The 22,132-nt window shown below is 40.0% G+C and overlaps 1 protein-coding gene across 2 annotated transcripts in view; it reads left to right on the plus strand.

Annotated features, from left to right (window-relative positions):
* Positions 1 to 22,132, plus strand: part of TNR (tenascin R) — a 667,948-nt gene that overhangs the window by 391,053 nt on the left and 254,763 nt on the right. For both annotated transcript variants that reach the window (XM_089676333.1, XM_089676334.1), the window contains exon 4: positions 10,017 to 10,487. In XM_089676333.1, coding sequence (XP_089532459.1) covers positions 10,017 to 10,487 — 471 coding nt within the window. The remainder of the gene's footprint in view (positions 1 to 10,016; positions 10,488 to 22,132) is intronic.

Genomic DNA, 22,132 nt, shown 5'->3' on the forward strand with positions numbered 1-22,132 from the left:
AACAAACATAAAAATGCAAGTGAACTAAACACCCAGTGACAGAATCCTGATCTAAGCAACCTGACAAACACAAAGCCTAACTAACAACTAGCTATATACAATATATACAAAATGGGGAACACAGAAAGGCAAGGGAAAACTTGAGGTGCAGGGAGCAGATGGGAAGGGAAAACAAAACTGGGAAAATGAAGAGCAAGAACAAGGGAGCAGGCTATTGGGTACAAGGCAGGAGCAAGATCGGGATAAATGGCAAAAGGATCTGGCAGCAACAAAGCACTGGGGCAAGGTGACTAATAGGGGAGGACCTAAATACCCTCCCAGCAGCAAGCATCAGGTTGAAACTGATTACTGGGATCTGCTGGCTGCTAGGAGACACCTGCTGGTGGACACTGGAACTACTACTCACAGGTAGGATCCAGGTCCTGACAGAAAGCAATGTATGAACTCTCACAATGAAGTATTGTTTAAATGCTCACTTCCATGTTACCATTTCATCGGTATAACATCATGCCTGAGTACTGGACAACATCTACTATTCCTGGATTGTGAATTTCCCATAAATGTATAAATGCCCATCACCCAACTTACACATAGCCATGGCAGTTCCCTAAATCAGATGATATTATTCTTTTGTTTATGCGTAGCCCCTATCTCTGCCGACTGTATTCTGAAGGAAGGCTACAGATCCTGTACTAGTTGTTATTCCACTTTGAGATAAGCAGCAGTGACAGTGCAGGGTATTTCAGTGCCACTCATCTTCTACTCTCCACTGACATCAGCACAAACATTTAAGATTTTTTTTGTATAAAGAAAGATCCATTTTTATTGCTAAAAATAAAAGTGTGATTTGGTGTTGATGACACATAAGAATTGTATTGATAGGTCTACTTTAAGCAAAGTTATTGGGTTTGCACAAAGATCATGGTTGCCTGTGTGGCCAGAGTCTAGATCTATTCAAGGAAATCAGAGACATATTTTATCACTCACAGTTATTAAGCACTGGCTCAGATCAAACACAGCATGTGAAGTTCACAGTATCACACAAAAGCTTGACATGATCTGAGTACAAACACAAATCAATAAGTCTTCAACTTATCTAATTATCTTACCATAGTCATAGAAATTAAACTGCAAGACGCTGCAAGCATTCTTGCCAGCAGGATATATTTCCTTTAATGGAAAAACCTTAGTTATATCCAGTACAGCCATATGTCAGTGTTTAATGTAAAGGCTGACCATAAAGAGGCAGAAGTAGGAAGATTCGTATTGACACAACAGAGCACCAACACCCAAAAATTCTAGTTCAATTTTAAACTCACTGTTTTAAAACAGTACATTCCATATATGTCTCTAATGTGTTTTAGGGGCAAGGAAATCACCCCCTTCATCAGCTGGAACCAAGAAATAATTTACATACGCAAATGAAATAAAGTCAATAAAAAAGATCATAGTTCATCAATCAAAACATTTATCTATTAATTGTATAACCACTTGCCCCCCTGAGGATTTACCCCCCTTCATGACCAGGCCATATTTTGCAACGCTTTATTTTGGTGGTATTTGATTGCCTGTGCGGTTTTATTTTTTGTGCTATAAGCAAAAAAAGAACAACAATTTTGAGAAAAAAAAACAATAGTTTGGACTGTTTGCTATTAAATACGTCGAGTAAAAAAATGTAAAAAATCATATTTCGCTAGAAAAAAATCCCAATACGTGTAATTTAATTGGTTTACGTTAAAGTTATAGCATTTACAAATGGCGGTATAGATAATGGGATATTTTTTCTACAAGTAATGGCGGCGATCAGCGACTTTTACCGGGACTGTGACGGACATTCTAACACTGGAGGGTAACTAACTTGGTGTCATTGACACCCCAGTGACACCATAACATTGATCAGTGCTAAAAAAAAGCACTGACACTGTACTAATGACACTGGGCAGGAAGGGGTTAATGTAAGGAGTGATCAAAGGGTTAACTGTGTGCTGGGAGTGTTTTACTAGGGACGGGGGGTGTGTTCTTCACTGTAAGCACAGTGATCGGGATGGCTGTACTGTACACAGCCATACCGAGCAGTGTGCTCGAGCTGACAGGGAAGAAGATTGTTTTTAAACAAAACAATCTTCCTCCCCATCGGAGATGTTCAGTAATCACTGGGCTCTGGTGGGTAATTACCGGCCAGGACCCGATGAGTGACATCCACGGCTGCGAATGGCAGCGCGGGTAGGGCGCGCGACCGGATCCCGCGTGCCCCCTACCCGGAAATGCAGAATTATATATACACGTGATCCTGCACACAGGTGCCGCCCTGTAGCAGTATATCTGCTATAGGGCGGTCCTAAAGCGGATAATTAATTCATAATGAGATGATGTATACTAGTATCAAATGTCTAAGATGAACACTTTGTTTATATATACACTATATTGCCAAAAGTATTGGGATGCCTGTCTTTACATGCACATGAACTTTAATGGCATCCCAGTCTTAGTCCGTAGGTTTTAATATTGAGTTGGCCCCGCCCTTTGCAGTTATAACAGCTTCAACTCTTCTGGGAAGGCTGTCCACAAGGTTTAGGAGTGTGTCTATGGGAATGTTTGACCATCTTCCAGAAGCACATTTGTGAGGTCAGGCACTGATGTCAGATGAGAAGGTCTGGCTCGCAGTCTCCGCTATAATTCATCCCAAAGGTGTTCTATCTGGTTGAGGTCAGAACTCTGTGCAGGCCAGTCAAGTTCCTCCATACAAAACTCGCTCATCCATGTCTATATGGACCTTGCTGTGTGCACTGGTGCGCTGTCATGTTAGAACTGGAAGGGGCCCCAAACTGTTCCCACAAAGTTGGGAGCATGAAATTGTCCAAAATGTCTTGGTATTCTGATGCCTTAAGAGTTCCCTTCACTGGAACTAAGGGGCCAAGCCCAACCCCTGAAAAACAACCCCACACCATAATCCCCCCTCCACTGTTCTCTTGGCAACTGCCAAACCCAGACGCGTCTATCGAATTGCCAGACAGAAAAGCGTGAAACATTAAGATAAAAAGTACATTTGCCATTTGTCTATATTAGTAATCATAGTCCAGTTCAGTGAGAAATGCTGTGCCAGTGTTTCAACAATTTACAACAAACTGAAGTCCATACAAATCTATGATAGTGAGCTCCAGTGCCAGCAATCCATACTTCATACATTGATACAGAAAAACCTACCTGTATATTAAATAAATAAAGTAGCATCTTAAGCTGGCCTTACACCTGTAGATTTTCGTTCTAAAACTCTTGTTTTCAGAATGTTCGTTTGATTATTGGGTTAAAGCGTTAGATTTGATTATTGTTTTAAGAAGAGTGAGCAGAATAATGGAAAGACAAGGATGGAAAATTTTAATGAATCTCATGGGAAACAACAAATTTCTTTACGTTAAATTAGCTCCAGGCTGGGAAAATGTGTAACTAGTGTTATATGCATGCACTTATTCCAGATGATCAATTGAAAATCAAGACATTGACAGGGTACTTGAATGAAAAATTATTTGAAATCAGTTGAGTCCATGAAAGCACCATTGAATGCTCGGATAAACAATTTTGATCCTTTCTCGTCCAAATGTTCAAACGAAAATCTACAGGTGTAAGGCCAGCTTTAGACCAGTATGTAGGTGCTTACCCTGAAAAACCGTGACAAGGATAATTCTGCCTTTTTGTACAGAAATGTGTGAAAGCATTGTAAGAGGGTATTGTAATCTTTGTGACAGGTAAGAATATCTGTAGGTGTTATATTTACATGTTACCATGCATTCACATAACAAAAAATGTGTGCTACTTCCACTTAAAAAAACGTGATTTTGCTTTGCATGATTGGATATTTGACATGAGGACAGCCTAAAGCGATATTAAACCCAAAACCAAAAATTTAATATATTGGAGCTTATCGATCATTAGATGTAGTGGCTTTTTTAGTTTTTTTAGGCTATTTTACCTCTGTTTTCACCTGGTGATCTGGCCAATAACACACCTCCTGCATTAGAGAACCTTCACTCTGGTTGAAGGAGCACAGGGGCACAGCAGACGGCAGCATTGCCAATCTGGGGGGAGGAGAGGTTAGATGTACTAGCAGATTTAAATACACTAAGAAATGGAAGCCAAACTCCAGCTAGTGCTTTATAAGCAGTTACAATAAATAGTATTTTTAAAGGTTTAAAGGTTTTTCATAAATAAATAAGAGTTGATCATTTTAAGCACCCCTGCTAGCATTAAATGGTTTGTTTCATCTCTGTAACTGATACATTCTGCTGGAGAGTTTGTTTCTTTTGAAAAACAACAGACTTACTGACTGGATGAATTACAAAAAAACACAGTCCTCTCCTCATCTCTTCACCCTCCTTATCTCTATAAGCAGACAGCGCAGGAAGTTATCAGCTTTCAATTTTACTGTCAAAATCTACTGATATTTTTTGAACTTCTAAGAAGATAAAAAAAAAATATATAACAATTGTATATTTAGTAGATAAAGGGAGAAAATAAGAGAAATTCATTGTTAAAATTTGCATACACTTTAGAGGGTTAGTTTTTTCAGAAAAAAATGTAAAGATGAACTAACACCCCACACCATCCCCATGGCCCTGACAGTCCTTTCCTCCATGGGCAAGGAGCTGTCAGTGCCCACGCAACTGGTGTAGTGGTACTGGGATTAGAAATCCATGCTCTTCTTACCTTTCTTCCTGTTGGGCTTCAATTCTGATTGGTCAATGCCAACATGTGACCACTGTGAACCAATTGGAATCACTCTAATCCATTGAAAGCCCTACAGAAAGAAGGGGAAGAAGATCGCGCATTGACAGCTTATCACCCATGGAGGGAAGTACAGTGAGGGCCAGGTAGGAAGGGGGGGTAGAGGATGGAGAGTGTTTGTTCACCTTTTAATTTTTTCTAAAGAGGTGAACTTACACTTTAACTTTCAGTTAAATGTCTTGATAATTGTAATAAAAACGAATAACACACAATATGAACTTCTTGCTAATACCCTAAAGTTTCCATTTAAATTGATTCATATCCTAAACAAATTATCAAATTTCTGGTGTCACCGATCTATTTTTTTCTTTTTAAATTTCTTTTATCTCATAGGAAGTTAGACTAGTGCTGTTGCCTAAACCAGCTCCAGTAACCTTTATGATATTGGATAAATTGTGCGAGATGCAGGGAGGCTGAGAAAGCACACCGGGTCAAACTGTTTGCTGAAAACTTGCGAAAGCAGAAGTCTATAATGAACGGGGTGATGGATGTGCAGACTAGACTGCCAGAATTTACATGAAGACAGCAATAAAACTTTGAAAATCCTTAGAAAACACACAGGAGAGTTCTACATGCAGAGAAAATAAAGGAAGGACTAATTAATACTTATCTGACAAGTATTTATGAGGAATGGAGTCCCTGCAATCTCATTACGCGCTAATCTCAGTGCTGTCAGAGCAGAAGGTTGCCAGGTCGATGCAGTGGTCAGTAGGAAATGTAGATTGTTAAGTGGGAGAGGAAGTTTGCAGTCTGGCGTATTGATGAGCACTACAGGCTGAGAGCAGGGAAAGAAGCATTACCGACACAGGAATCAATGCCGAAGGTGAAAAAAGGGCAAACACAGGAAAATGATGGGATGTGATTTCTTTGATTAGGATGTCATGAATGTATGAAAGGAGAAGGCATAACCAGTAATTATTGTAATACCCTGTGGTGTGAACTAGTATTTTCCAAATGAGAGGGAAGGGTGGAGGCCCTGGGCTCTACCACAATTATAGGATGCATTACACGCGTAGTCAGTTATGACAGGAAAAGGAAAAGCTAAGTAATACGTATGTGGTGTAACCAAAGCGTTGGTGGGTAAGGAATGTCTTTTTGCTCATGACACAAAAGTCTGCAATAAGGTTTCTTTATCGCGAGAGGCAGGAGGTCCTGCTTCCCCTACATAGATCTGTAGTTATCACTAGAGAGATAACCAGGAAGGAGGTCCTGATTCCTTTATATATAGATCTTTAGTTATCACTAGAGAGATAACCAGGAAAGAGGTCCTGCTTCCCCTACATAGATCTGTAGTTATCACTAGAGAGATAACCAGGAAGGAGGTCCTGATTCCCCTACATAGATCTTTAGTTATCACTAGAGCAGGGGCGGACTGACAACTCATGGGGCCCCCGGGCAATAGGGGATCATGGGGCCCCTGTGTCCTTGCCCAAACTCAAAAAAGCCTATGAAAAAGGTACCAGGGGCATCTCATGGAGTTCCCTACTGACCCCGGGCCCTCGGGCAATGCTCGAGATTCCAAATGGTCAGTCCGCCCCTGCACTAGAGAGATAACCAGGAAGGAGGTCCTGCTTCCCCTACATAGATCTGCAGTTATCACTAGAGAGATAACCAGGAAGGAGGTCCTGATTTCCCTACATAGATCTTTAGTTATCACTAGAGAGATAACCAGGAAGGAGGTCTTGATTCCCCTACATAGATCTGTAGTTATCTTTAGAGACATAACCAGGAAGGAGGTCCTGATTCCCCTACATAGATCTGTAGTTATCACTAGAGAGATAACCAGGAAGGAGGTCCTGATTCCGTTATATATAGATCTTTAGTTATCACTAGAGAGTTAACCAGGAAGGAGGTCCTGATTCCCCTACATACAGTCAGGTCCATAAATATTGGGACATCGACACAATTCTAACATTTGTGGCTCTATACACCACCACAATGGATTTGAAATGAAACGAACAAAATGTGCTTTAACTGCAGACTGTCAGCTTTAATTTGAGGGTATTTACATCCAAATCAGGTGAACGGTGTAGGAATTACAACAGTTTGCATATGTGCCTCCCACTTGTTAAGGGACCAAAAGTAATTGGACAATTGGCGTCTCAGCTGTTCCATGGCCAGGTGTGTGTTATTCCCTCATTATCCCAATTACAATGAGCAGATAAAAGGTCCAGAGTTCATTTCAAGTGTGCTATTTGCATTTGGAATCTGTTGCTGTCAACTCTCAAGATGAGATCCAAAGAAGGAAGGAGGTCCTGATTCCCCTACAGATATCTTTAGTTATCACTAGAGAGATAACCAGGAAGAGGTCCTGATTCCTTTATATATAGATCTTTAGTTATCATTAGAGGGTCACCAGCAGGAAAGAAGTTCCAATTACCCCATATAAATCTTTAAGTTGACTATACACTAGTAGATTTTTTAATTAAAGTTTGCTTGAACAGTCATGAAAATTCTCATCAGTACATTTGGTGACTTGATGAATGCCTTTTGAAAGTACTTTACCATTTTTATTTGCTTTTAACATTTGAGTTTTGGAACAAATGGGATTTACCAAACGAAAACAGCATATACTGTTGGAAATTTGTTCATTGGAAAAAAGTTTCCATCCTGCTCTTATGGGTTTTCTCATCATTGCTTTTGAAAACTAACGTCAATTTGATCCTACTAGTGATTAGAAAATTGAACACATTCTTTAAATTAAGGATTTTGAATTACATTCTACTAGCAAGCTTTAGGCAGAACTCAGTTCGAATTGTGAAAGTTGTGAAGACCTCAATTACAAAAAGATATTCATAAAATAAAATGAGTCCAGAGATGGGTAACAAAACTGGTGAAAGCTCTAAGGCAAGTGTTACTAAACCCACTACAGTAAAATCAGAGAGACATGACTAAAATCTTTACATACTAGAAAGGTGTAAAGAAGGTTCAGGAGGGCAGTATTTTCAAAATGCAACCAAAATCAAGAACACAGGTACATGACCTCAAAGTACCAGTTGGAAAGTTCAAGACTAATTTTAGAAAGTATTATTTTACAGAAAGAGCAGTTGATGCTTGGAACAGGCATCCAGTAGAGGTAGCAAATTAGTCAACAATAAGTTGATTCAAACATGCTTGGAGTGCAGACAAAAAAGTAAAATAAACATATAAATAATAATATACAAATTTAAGAGTGGGGCAGACTTTATGCATCACTTGGTCTTTTTTTCACCACTCTTCTATGTTTCTAAATATAACATTTTTTGAAGAAATAGAAATCAATTTTATTCATATATCTTCATAGCAGCTTACTGTAAAATAAGAAACACACTAATACATCAAGTTAGGACACATCCAGCACAGAGTGTGGCCTGTTAACTGTGGGCCACAGATAGAGAGATGTGACTACATATAAAAATACAGCAAATGAGTGTCTGTTGAGAATTCATAAATCACTGTGAGGCATATGTAAAAAGCAATAAATAATGGATTCACTGAATGGTCACCATGTGTTCGCCATCATATGCATGTTGCAGCGTTTGCGGCATTTATAGAAAACACTGTATACTAGCCCCCCTTCCAGTGTTTTAACTTAAATCAGACCTGAGCTGGGGTGCAAATTTGCCTGGAGGCTTATGGCCAACGTACCTCTGGATTTGCCATCCTCCATCCATCTTCTCCAATTCTTCTTCTATGCCCATTGTATTCCCTTTAAGACATTAGGAGAGCAATAATGATGCAACTCTTGTGCATACAAGCTAGGGTTGCATTATCACAGCTGAGAGTGTACATTGCACATGTGCCAGTCATCAAAAAAACCCTCATAGACTTCTATGGACCTAGCAACTGGAGTGAAGCACAAGGGGTGAAAGTGTGCCTACAGCACAATATTGAGGGTGACAATCTCTGTATTGACGGGAAGGGCAATTAGTTTAATGTTTGTGTGGAATGTGGGACTGTTCAGATATTTTATCACGGCCCTATGACATTTGGTTACACCTGTTCATTTTACAAATATCATATATACATATATATATATATATATATACTCTCTCCGGCCACTTTATTAAGTACACCTTGCTAGTACCGGGTTGGACCCCCTTTTGCCTTCTGAACTGCCTTAATTCTTCATGCAATAGATTCAACAAGGTTTTGGAAACATTCCTCAGTGATTTTGGTCCATATAGACATGATAACATCATGTAATTGCTGCAGATTTGTCGACTGCAGATCCATGACCAAGGCAGGATGGATCAATGATTTCATGCTGCTTACGCCAAATTCTGACCCTACCATCTGAATGTTGCAGCTGAAATCGAGACTCATCAGACCAGGCAACATTTTTCCATTCTTCTATTATCCAATTTTGGTGAGCCTGTGAGAACTGTAGCCTCCATTTCCTGTTCTTAGCTGACAGGGGTGGCACCCGGTGTGGCCTTCTAATGCTGTAGCCCATCTGCTTCAAGGTTCGATGTGTTGTGAGTTCAGAGATGGTATTCTGCATAAATTGGTTTTAACAAGTAGTTGTTTGAGTTACTGTTGCTTTTCTATCATCTCGAACCATTCTCCTCTGACCTCTGACATCAACAAGGCATTTTTGTCCAAACAACTGCCGCTCACTGGATATTTTCTCTTTTTCATTCTTTGTAAACCCTAGAGATGGTTGTGCGTGAAAAATCCCTGTAGATCAGCAGTTTTTGAAATACTCAGACCAGCCCATCTGGCACCAACAACCATGCCATGTTCAAAGTCACTTAAATCCCCTTTCTTCCCCATTCTGATGCTCAGATTGAACTTTAGCAAGTCATCTTCACCATGTATACATGCCTAAATGCATTGAGTTACTGCCATGTGCTGCCATTGCTGCCAATACTCTGGTCTGAGTATTTCAAGAACTGCTGATCTACTGGGATTTTCACATACAACCATCTCTAGGGTTTACAGAGAATGGTCTGAAAAAAAGAAAATATCCAGTGAGCAGCAGTTGTGTGGACAAAAATACCTTTTTTGTGTCAGAGGTCAGAGGAGAAAGGGCAGGCTGGTAACTGCGACATTCAGATGGTAGGGTCAGAATTTGGGGGTGATGTAATGGTGTGGGGGATATTTTCTTGGCACTAGCAAGGTGTACCTAATAAAGTGACCGGTGAGTGTATATATTATTATAAATATTCTTAAATATTCCAGCAATATAGAAAGCATGTTTATGCATCTAGAATGTAAGCATATTTTACTTATCGAATTATTTCCTATTTTCACAGGTCTCACAGAATTTGCACCTCCTTGCAGTGGCCATGGTAACTTCAGTCTGGACTCCTGTGTGTGCAGCCAAGGCTGGGGAGGAGAGAACTGTTCAGAGCCTTTGTGTCCACTAGGCTGCTCTGGGAGGGGCACCTGTATAGAGGGCATCTGTGTATGTGAGCCAGACTACACAGGCGAGTGGTGTACAGACCTGCTGTGTCCAGAGGAGTGTAGCCCTCATGGGCACTGTCAAGATGGCCAATGTTTGTGCCAAGAGCCATACACGGGTATCAGCTGCAACGAACTTCGCTGTCCAGGTGACTGCTTGGGAAAAGGACGTTGTGCCAATGGAACCTGCGTATGCCAAGATGGCTATGCCGGAGAGGATTGCGGGCGCATGTGGTGTGTGAATGCCTGCAGTGGGAGAGGGCAGTGCCAGCATGGTGTCTGTGAGTGCGAGGAGGGGTACAGTGGGCAGGACTGTTCTGAAGGTAAGTGCATATAGTCCAAGACCATTAATTATCATTGTTTGATGCAAGGATGTGTGATAAAATTCAATGGAGTATGTAACTTATGGAATTCCTCTGTCTGATTAAAGTGACCATGACTGTACGAAGAATAATATTCCCTTTGTGCAATTGTGCAATGGGGCCATAACATGAATAGTTATGAGAGACCCAACACCTGAATATTTCACCCACAGAGCATTTCAGTTTGCGAGCAGTGTTAAAAACTCCCTGGCCAGACTGCAGATGTAGGGCCATCTGTAGTTAGGAGTTGGGATGTGGCTGGATGTTTTCACATATGGGGGGGTTCAGCATAACGCATTGGAAAATATAATAATGTCTTGTGTGCTCGTATTTTTATATTTATATTGTATGAGCTAATAATTGAAATAGATGAATGTACAGAACCCCCCCCAGTTACCAAATCAAATATATAAAGGCATGGAGAGGTAAGTAGAAGCCCTGGGGTTTAATTAAACTTCAGTCTTGGGTGTAATTATATTTTAAGATTCATATTTAAATTATTTCATGTATAAAAAATTAGTTCGTCTTTTTGAATGATGGAAGGGCTTCAGAGACTATTTATTTTTGGAATAGAATTTATAGAAATGAGATTCCATTGTTAGCAACCTGGTTTATACAAAATCATTACTTCCAGCTGAGGCAATCCGAAGATGTTTACAGAAATTCACATAGGCTTATTTTGTGAAATTAATTTCAATTTTTGAACTTACAGAAGATGTGACATCTTACCATTTTATATTAGCTTCGAAATCGCACATTTTTTGTTACATATAACCTATCAAGATTTATAAATGAAACAGCCCAAAACATAACAAAAATTAATTACAATAAAGTTAGTGATTCCAGTACTGTTTTCCCAACTTCTAAGAGATGCCTGGCATAGGAGGTGGCACCACCTTAGTGTCCTTTACAACATGCAATAGCCACTTAGTTCCTAGAACACGTGGAAACTGTTAAAGTAAAAAAACACCCCAAACATATGCTCAATGGCGAAACAATTACATTTTATCATTGAAAATTCATAGCAAAATAGAAAATTATACAAAACATATCTAAACTCCAATATGTTTGAAGGTAAAACCAGTTTCTCTTCTTTAGACTTAGGAAAACAAGTTTGGTCAACATGCCATTGCTAAAGCTCCTTAATTTCTAGTCAAGAGAATGAGATATCAGTAAGGTTTAAGTGTTTCTGAAAGAATTGGGCAGAAAGTTGTATATGTATAAATCGAATAAAGAGGTGAATATGATCACAGGGGAGACAAGATCACTACCAGGTGTCACCATGGTGGGAGCCACTTTATCAGGAGCAGTATGTCAAGGGAAGCATCATTAAATAGAGCCAAATGTGTGCCAAAACCAAGTCACTGTCAGGAAGTTTTACCCCCAGATGTAACAAGCAGGTAAAAAATTCTTACTATATTTTGCTATGATTTGAAATGATTAAATTTGATTGTTCAACAGTGCAGCATATATTTGGGTTGTTTTGGCGCTTTAACTGTTTCTAAGTGGTGCTTGTTATCTTGGATAGCTGTTGAAATAAACAGGTTGCTGCTTAGGGAACATGCTGCTGATGGTGCTCTTAAGTCACTGACATGGCACAGTGTCACAGTGGTGGAGCAACATCTGACATTATGGAAATTATATATATAAATATATATATATATATATATATATATATATATATATAAACATTTAAATTTTTTTTTTTTTTTTTAAGATTCTGTTAAAGAAAAGAGTTGAGAACTGTTTTAAAGGATACTCTAGCCTTCAAAACAGAAATCTGAGAGATAGTGAGATCCCAGACTTTATTATTATTATTATTATACAGTATTTATAAAGCGCCAATAGTTCGCTCAGCGCTGTACATTACAAAGGGAGACAGAACATGTGACAGAACAATACCAATACAATGCAAAACATGAGGGGATCAAGGGCCCTGCTCTTTCGAGCTTACAATCTAGGAGGGAGGGGGTGGTGGCACAGGAGGAGATAGCTGTGGGGGATGGAGTGGTAGGAAGAGTGGAGGAGGTCGGCAAGTTAGCAGGGGGTGGGGTAGGCTTCCCTGAAGAGATGGGTTTTCAGGGTGCGCCTAAAGACTTCAAAGCTATTTTATGTGGGGTCACTTCTTGAATATGTTTGTGATATAGGGGAGCATCAATGGCTGCAGAGACCTTTCCACTGCAATGTCAGTGCCACCTGGTTTTCTGCTTACTCTAGGAAAAACCTGAACTCCTCTGTCTACAAGCCAATGCTTGAGAGACCAGTGCAAGGCATGTAAGGCATTCTTCTGGACCCTCCTCCCTAGAGAATTTCCCTATGGTATTTAATGCTTTGTTTTTACACTTACCTATTCCTGTCATCTTCAGGCCAGTCAATAGATGTGCTGGGTCTTCATCCCCTTTGCCTCATCTCATCAGCTGGGTGGTCCTCAATAATGCAGAAAATGGCAATGACATGATGACATCATCACATCAGCTTCTTTCTCTGTGTTATAACATCATGAATAAGGGGCCCTGTAGGGTCCATGATGCCTTATACTCATAGTATGTCCTTAGTCTTCTTAGTTGAATTGTGCACCAACAATTGCTAACACCTCATGGTGAAAAGAGATTACTGCAGAAGGCAGCCCCAGAGAACATGTGAGTCCTGCAGGCTGAGCCGGAGAACCTTTTTATAAAGACAAGTTAAAAAAAGAGTTGGGCTTTATCCCTCAGAAATTGTACTTTACATTGTACATTAGTTTCATTTGTTTCATTGTACATTTGTATTCTGGTTTCTCAATGTTTAGTCTGTTCAGTATCCAAGTTTTAATTTTGTGTAAAAGTTAAAAATATATTGCATAGTCCACAACCAAATCTACTGGCACCTGTGCTAGATAAATGTATTTCTTGGTGTGCTATTTATCAGCAGAAAAACATCCCCTTGAAATGTAGGTCTTCAAGCCTTGAAAGTTGTTCTCTGAAAGACATAGCAGGACGCTGTTCAGCTGAATGGAAAGCACCTGCAGTATCAAAAGAATCTTCTGACTAAACCCAGAGTTTACTTAGGATGTATTATTCAGAAAAAATACTGCAGATTCGCATGCTGTTTAAATCTGGGTAAATTATATTTTGGAATTGAATGACTGATGGAGTACAGGAAAAAGTAATCCATTGCTTTACTATTGAAAATTCTTCAATCTGTAGTGGCACCTTCTGGAGAAATTTGGCATCATTGAACCACCAAAGATACAAATATTCTCTACGAGAATCACTGTATTGTATGTAATCATTATCAATAACAGCGGAACAGGGATTGTACTTTTACATGGAGGCACTGTTGGAGATAAAGATAAGGACACTTTGCAGTTTTAGGCAAGGAAGGGAAGTTCCATTGTTCAAGCAAAATCTCTTTTAACAAATTATTCGATTTATCAGAGGTTGCCAGAACCCAAAGACCAGCCACATGTTTCTCTCAAGACATTCTGGGGATCATATTGATCTTAGACAGGATTATTTTTGAGCACCAAGGTTATATTACAATAAAGACCAGCTTCAATCCAACTTTACTTTTTTGGCACATTGGATATTGGGCACGAAGGAGGCAAAATAATTATGTAAGCAGAGATAAATGCAGATATTTATTACAGGTCATCGTCCTTTATTGCTGAATTTGTATTAAACACTTTGCCTGGCAGGAAAGGTCTGAATTTTGCTGAAAAATTTGGTAAATGTTATGATTTATTTAAAGCACCTATTGAAAATCACCTTTTCAGATAACTTATAATTTCCTCCAACCTATATTTTTTCTCCCTAGGGCCCCTTTCACATGAGCATTCTGACCAGTTCTGCCTGTCATTTTTCAGGCAGACTAGATCAGAAGGTCTACAGAGCCTTATGGACAGGTGTTTCCACTTTTGCTGAACAGAGGACAGTGGAGTCTATTCACACCCAGCCACCCATAGAGCTGAAAGGGGTCCACCCATGTCTGCTGGGTAGAACTGAACTGGCACTGAAATGACATCCTTCCTACTTGGCTCTTATTAGGGGATCTGCTCACTGATCTCCTGCTGATCGGAGTGGACTCCACACTGTGTGAACGAGGCTTAATTCTAAGGTATCAAACAGAAATAATCACTTTGTCTCAACGTTGCAAAATTTTACAGAGAACAATTATCTGGGTATTTAAAAAGCAAAGATCCAGAGGGCCCATTTACATGGTTACATTTTAAAACATGTATTCCGAAGTGCTAAAACACGTGTTGTGGTTCACCATAATGATAGTGTCTGTACCCATCTCAACGCTGCAGTGTAGGGCATTTTGAAAAATATATGACATCTGTTTTTTTCTACATTTGAATGCATTGAGAGGCCCACAGATGTCAAAAGCAGTGCATCAAAATGCATATAAAATGAGCTTTGATGCACTGGCAGCAGGTATTAACAAGCCTTGGTTGATGATTGTTCATATAGGTTGCCACCTGTGCAATAAGTCCATCCATGAAATTTCCTTGCTACTAAATATTGAACATTCGCATTGGGGTGTTGTAGGCATCGACATACCCTGTAATGTTAGGTGCAAAGATATCAGCAGTATCATAAATTTACACCACTTAAGAGCTGCCCCATAGCAGATATACTGCAACAGGGTGGCTCCACTGTGCAAAATCACGTAAATATTTGTGATTTTGCATTTTCAGGTAGGGGATGCGCACAACGCTATTGAATGCTGGATATGTCAATCACTGGGTCCCAGCCAGCGATTCCCAGCCAGGACTCGGTGATGGTCGGCAGGGCTGAGAGAGGAGAGATCTGTGTGTAAACAACACAGATCTCTCTCCTGCCAGCATGGACATGCTGCTGTGTTCGTTCTTCGGCACAGCAGAGAGATACAAAGCAGCATGTTTCCCGAGTTAAACACAACACAGCACACACAGTAAAACACACACAGCACACTGTTAACCCTTTGATCGCCACAGATGTTAACCCCTTCCTGCCCAGTGTCATTAGTACAGTGTCAATGCTTTTTATTAGCACTGATCACTGTATTAATGTCACTGGGGATGTCAGTGGCAGTTAGCCAATTCCCACCCAGTGTCAGAATGCCCGCCGTAGTCCCGCTATAAGTCGCTAATTACCGTCTTTTTTTGATTATAGCGCAAAAAATAAAAACCGCAGTGGTGATCAAGTACCACAAAAAGAAAGCTCTATTTGTGGGGAAAAAAGGACATAAAGTTTGTTTGGGTGCAGCATTGCATGACCGCGCAATTATCAGTTAAAGTATCACAGTACAGTATTGCAAAAAATGGCCTAGTCAGGAACGGGGGTAAATCTTCTGGAGGGCAAGTGGTTAACAGGCTGCCATTGTTTGATTTTTTTTTTCCTTTTTAGCTGCAGTGTCTCGTTAACCAAAATGTCAGCTTACTTACATTCATATAAAAAAAGAATACAGGTCAGTATTATTAAGATTGGGCAGGGAATAAAAATAGTCATGATGTGATTTAAATGGCTTAAAAAAGCTCAGAAAGCCAAATAATTGTATTATTTCAGCTATTCTTTTCTGTAGCATATCAGTGTTTAATTAGCCTGTAGTGAGCAAATTGGACTTAATGAAGTCTGAATTTTATAGTCTCCCAGGGACAGAACAGCTTAAATCATATACAATTGCCTATAAGCATAACTAAAAAAAGATCACATTACTTACATTGTAACTTCACACAATTAATGCAAACACTTAATATTATTATCAGCCTCAATTTACTATTTAAAGGAAACCTCAACTTAAACAGATGTGGGGGCTACTATACTGACTCCTTATTCACATCCTGAAACTCAGTGTATCGCTACCCCCGTAGGAGCCGCTGCTCTTTACTGGTTCTTCCCAAAACAGCGCAGAACTAGCCTGGCACACAGCCACAGTCCGTTCACTTTGGCTCATTGAAAAGTCTAGGGGATGTCTTTTTAAATTTTATTTGCATGTAGACCTTGTAACAGGAGGGGGTTTGGGGTGGAGTGGGATACTTCAGAACGTTATGTATTGTTACTAGAAAACACTTCTTGCTCAGTGACAGCACCACAAGTAACAGGTAGACTGGAACAGTCTAGGTATACAGCACAGGTAAAGGAGGCTCTACTCACAGAATCCTGGAACAGGATCAGTCCATATGTGCCACCTCTCATAAAGTAATCCAGAATCCAGTGCAAAGGTCTCCAGGGACAAGCAACCCCCCTCTTTTCCTCACAGATTGATTCCCTTTTGAGGGAAAAAAGCCATCTCCTCGGGGACTCGAACTATATAACAGAATCCCAACCACCATCTGGACACACCTCCCCAGGAATTGGCTAGGCTCTGCTCAGTATTCACGCTGGTCATTGAATTCTTCCCCCCTAAGCTCCAGAAACATCTTCTAGAGGCAAGGCGAAGCAATCAAACTCCAAGCCTGTGAAACCCTGGATAATCCAGACCAAACAATTACTGCTCCCATGGTTACAGAAGAAACCAAAAACTAAATTTACGTAGCAGCCTAAACAGGAGGGTGCTACATCTGGCTTAATAACTTTGAGTCACTGTCCTAGAATAAATATGCAGATACGTTCAGACTTTGCTTTGACTTTGATGATCTACACACTTGCTCTAGGTCAGGGAAACATGGGACCCAGGCAGGGGTGGCTCCAGGTAAATATTTTTAAAGTGCTGTGTTGGTGCTGGGAGTATAAATGGGGGCTAATGCGGCACTTGTCACAATAATCCAAAACTGGGAGTGGCAAACAGGTGGGAGTGGCCAAATGTGATGTTTCTTCACAGTGTATGGTTTGTAGTGTGCCACCTTTCCACCTTTGGATAAAACAGGGCCTGGGGGTACACTAAACAAAATGTGGGAGGAGAAAAGGATCCAGCAAGTGTCAAGGCAATCAATAATACAACAAAGTGCAACACATGTTCTGGTCCACATAAACAGGGAATAAAAAGGACTCTTCAAATCTTCTCTCAAAAACCACCTTAAATAAGAGACACGTCATGGGCATGAAAGTTGTTTGACTTTAGGTGCATTATAACTGGGTCACGGGAATTAATGCTGCTATAGCATCATTATTAATACATCTGTATTGAACTGTTGATAAGGAGAACTTCTGGAAAGTATATGCGCTCATTTACGTGCAGAAAGCTGTACTTCAGCTCTACTGTAACTGATGATATGGAATCTGAGGTGCAACATCTGAGCAGTGGAAAACTGGAGATCAGCCCTGGATTCACTAGGCATGTGAATATGTTTATTGCAGATAAACGAACAGAAAAAGTTTTACGGGACTAAATTATAAAAAAATAAAAAATTGCTCTTGCTCTGGAAGTGAAGTTCCTCTTCCCCTAATTACTGACCTAAATTCTATCGTAGGGTTGGAGCCTTGTATACAGTATGTGTGGCTGTGTCTATATGTTTATGTCCATGTCCTATATGAGTACCAGTCATCACAAAATCAGCCAGAAAGTGAACTGGGTGGAAAAGAGTTGAGACACCACCACGTTCAGGCCAATTTGGTGGGAAACCCACCATAAACATTTCACAGTGTCATGTGCTACCACACCCCGACCTCCAGTCTATTGTAACATAAGAATGACCCCATCAGAGAATGATTCTGATAATAATCAAAAATATCAGAGTAAAAATAAATAGTTAGAAATGATTAGTAGGTCAGCTATTATTACATATAAACATCTTACAACCCTACAACAACAAAAAACTATATTATACTGTCTTTAAGTGTTGCCATGTAGACAAATAAAAATGGCAGAATAAATATGGATATTTTCCCTTTAAAGTGTTACTAAATCCACAAAAGTAAAATCAGTTTGTATATGCAGAGAATCATGTTTGTCATACTCATTGTGGAACCTAAGGGGTTAATCCTCTGCATTGTGTAAAAAGGCTGTTTGATCCTGCCTTCTCTGATCCTCACCTTCTTTTACTGTCCCCAACCCATCTGCTGATAGAACAGAGCCTTGGGGGCAAGCTGTACATGCTCAGTTTGATGTGTATTGCTAGAGAGTTTTTTGTCTTGAGAGAGTGCATGGGATCAGCACAGGGCAAATAAGCACTGTCCAGACAGAGGGACAGCGGTTATGCAGCCTCAAAGGACAATCAGGAGAGAATGAATATTCCTCCTACAAGCTTTAACCGGTGCTCTGCTGGACACTGAAAGTAGTCACAAGGCTGCGATTAACTGCTGCTGAGAAAATGTATTTAGCAGTTTATATTTACTAAAATAATTCCATTTCCATGTTGTGCGTACGGTGGGAGAGCAGATATAGTGAATGCAGGGCCCTCGGTTTAGTAACACTTTAATCTTATTGAGTAAGGACGTGTATCAGTTTACAAACTATGGTGCTTTTTTAGAGTGACTAGTGTGGCGTGTAATTGGTCGGAATTTAAGGGTTCATTTACACTGTTGCATTGTAACGCACACATTGCAACACGCCAAAATGGATTGGTCCAACGTCCACATAATAAGAACGATTCCAGTTTCCATCTCAGCACGGCAAAAGGTTGCGTAAAAGCTGCCATGCACAGTCTACTATTTTCAAAACGTTTTAAAATGTCACAAATTACAGTTCATTAATTTCATTGCAGTAACATGAGGTGGGGTCGAGTGCATTGCAGAAAAATGCAGCATGCAGTGATGGTCATACTGAGAGAGTAGAGGGAAGGGTTGCACTCTGCTGGTAGACCCTACGCCCTACTCTTTACAGTCCACCAGAGATCAAATGGAGCAATAAAAGGGGGAGTTGGTGTTCTCCTTCCACGGACCAGCACACATTGCCCACTGCATACACTCACATCATGCAGCGCTCTGTGCAGTCTTCTCTATGCCTCAGAGCCAGCACTCAATACTGCTTCAGGCCCCAGAATATTATATGGGATGGGTGGCATCCCTAGTGCTGCAGACTGACAACTCATGGGGCCCTCGGGCAATAGGGGATCATGGGGCCCCTGTGTCCTTGCCCAAACTCAAAAAAGCCTATGAAACAGGTACCAGGGGCATCTCATGGGGCCCCCTACTGACCTAGTGCCCTAGTTACCAAATGGTCAGTCTGCCCCTGAGTGCAGTGCATTGTGAATAATATGACATGTCCATTGTTTTCTGTATTTTATTGCATTGGGGGGTGCCAAAGAAGTCAATAGTAGTGCATCAAAATCCATGTTATATGTGTCTTGATGCATGTTTATCGGGCTTTGGCTGTTAACCCTATCTACTCTAAGTTCTCAATTTGGAAATGCAGGCCAAAATGTATGTCAACGCAACAAAGAAAACACGCTGTACTAACACAACAAAAAAAGCACATCTAAGCACATGTATAGATCTAAATGGGCCCTATGAGTTTTCAAAGCCCCTTTTGCTTGGAAAATATTTTGCATTCTATGGATATCAGCGAATTTCTGTAAAGTGTTGGACGTGTCTTGTGCATATAATCTTTTTCAAGTAGATACATATATCAGTGAGACCTCCAGCTTTCAGATTCACCTTGCTGACTAAGGGTAGAGAAAGTTTCTTATTTCCATAAAGTGAATGCCCTTTTCTGAGTGGGAGGGCTTAGAAAACAAAGTGTTTGACCCACTAAGTGCTATGTAAAAAGTCATGGGGCTGATGCTAAATGAAGAGTTGAACAAATCTGGGACAGTTAACAGTAAGTCTTCATTTGAAAGATGAAGCCAAATAGGTTGCAATGAACAACTTGTGCTCCAGTTTTCTTTGTTCCACTTTCTGTAAACCGGGCCCGTAAGATGCCAGATTCCCTTCCGAGCCCATGCTGGTTCTCTGTTGTGGTTCTCTCATTTAGAAGGCCCCATATAGATTCAGAAAGCAAGAGCCGGTGTTACTTTATAGACAACAGTAAGAAAGTTCCCGTAATCAGAAAGACATGAGGAGTTAAACGCAGCACGAACCTAATCCATAAACACGTTCTCCTATATTCTTATTTATGAATTATATTTATTTGAGCTATTTGAGAATAAGAAAGAGTAGATGCGAAATATGGAAGAAAATAGGGTACTTGTTCCCACATGTAATGATTTATAAACACGAGATGCCCCAGTTTGTCATGGCCAATATTTTGCTGTAAGTAGAATCCTCCAAGGCTGCGTTGCTAATGTCGAGTTCTCATACTTTTTAACTATTGAACAAAAAGAAAACACTGGGAAAAAATGAAATAACTCTTTCTGTAGATGTTGTCTGAGTAATAATGAAAAATTAACACACAAAGGTACCTGAAGTAACTAAATTAGCGGGGAAACAGTCGTTTATCAAAGTCTCTGCACTGCAGAGGTGGGCTCCGTCTTGTAAACAAAGGTAACGCATTTAAGTGAGAGTCGTTTGTCATGGGACAACGCATTCCAGTTTTCCTGATGTCAGGGTACAGACTAAAACCAACCGTGAAAGAGCATGTCACTTCTCCGCATTTATTAGACACAAAACCCAACCGCTACATGATTATTAGAGCTAATATGCGATCTGCAGGGATTTTTTTTGTTTTGGAAAACTTTGATTAATAGAGCCCAAAGTCTCCAGACTGGGTAATTTGATAAGAACGACTGCACTTGAAATGCAATGCATTTGTCAAAGAAGAAAATTGTGTTTGTCTCATGGGAATGATTCACCGAGTCTTTTCTTTAACCTAGATCACAAACAAAGCCCAATCTAACAATAAACTTTAAAAATCTGTGACTTAAAATCTGGTAGAGAACACTGTCTATGAAGCAGCATAGAAGGAATTAATCAATCAACATTTTAAAAGGGCACATCGGGACACTAAATGCTGGTTTAGAAAAAAATATATATGCATGTATTCCTGAACTAAAAAAGTATCTTCTATTGATCTCATCCTCCTCCAAATCTCTAAATTCAAATTTTTTTGCTGCTGTGAACTGACTTCTTGTTAGAACAGTGGATATTAACCCCTTGACGCCGACGTAACACAAATATGTGGCCTCACAGAACTAGGCTTTTTTCCGTGGGGCGCATTTTGCGTACCTGTCTTTCTGCCTGGAGCTCATCTAACGATTGGGACCTGAGACTCACCATTCCAGGTCACAAGATCGCTGTGAAAGCCTATGATTGGCTATCACAGTGATCAGTCACTGTACAGCCCAGCCCCTTTGTTTTTTCTCTCTCTATGAATGGAGGAGAGAGATACATTGTATCTCTCTAACTCCTGACATAGAGGGAAAAAAAAATGTTTAAAAAAAAAGATGAATATTAAAAAATAAAATAAGAAATAAAGAAAAAATACCTAGATCAAGGTTTGATCTAGTTCAGTGCCAGGAAAAGTGTTTGGGTCAAGGTCAGGATCAAAGGTCAAGGTCAAAAGGTCAGAGTCAAAGGTCAGGATTTAAAACAAAATTGGTATCAGTGTCAGTTAGTGTCAGTGTCAGTGTGTTTTAGGTAAAAAAAAGACAAAAACAAAATGTGCACTATTGTTTCTGGGCTGTACTATGGGTACAAACAACAAATAACATACACGTATATGGTATCGCTGCGATCCTCAAGAGCTGTAGAATTTATTTTGGTTTGTTCTGTGGTGGTAGGTTATGGTAGTAACAACAAACACACAGCTAAATTAAAAATAAATATTTT

The sequence above is a fragment of the Staurois parvus genome, unplaced genomic scaffold (assembly GCF_062004578.1).
Source record: "Staurois parvus isolate SC_StPar_1 unplaced genomic scaffold, SC_StPar_1.0 ptg000166l, whole genome shotgun sequence".
NCBI classification, from domain to species: Eukaryota; Metazoa; Chordata; class Amphibia; order Anura; family Ranidae; genus Staurois; species Staurois parvus.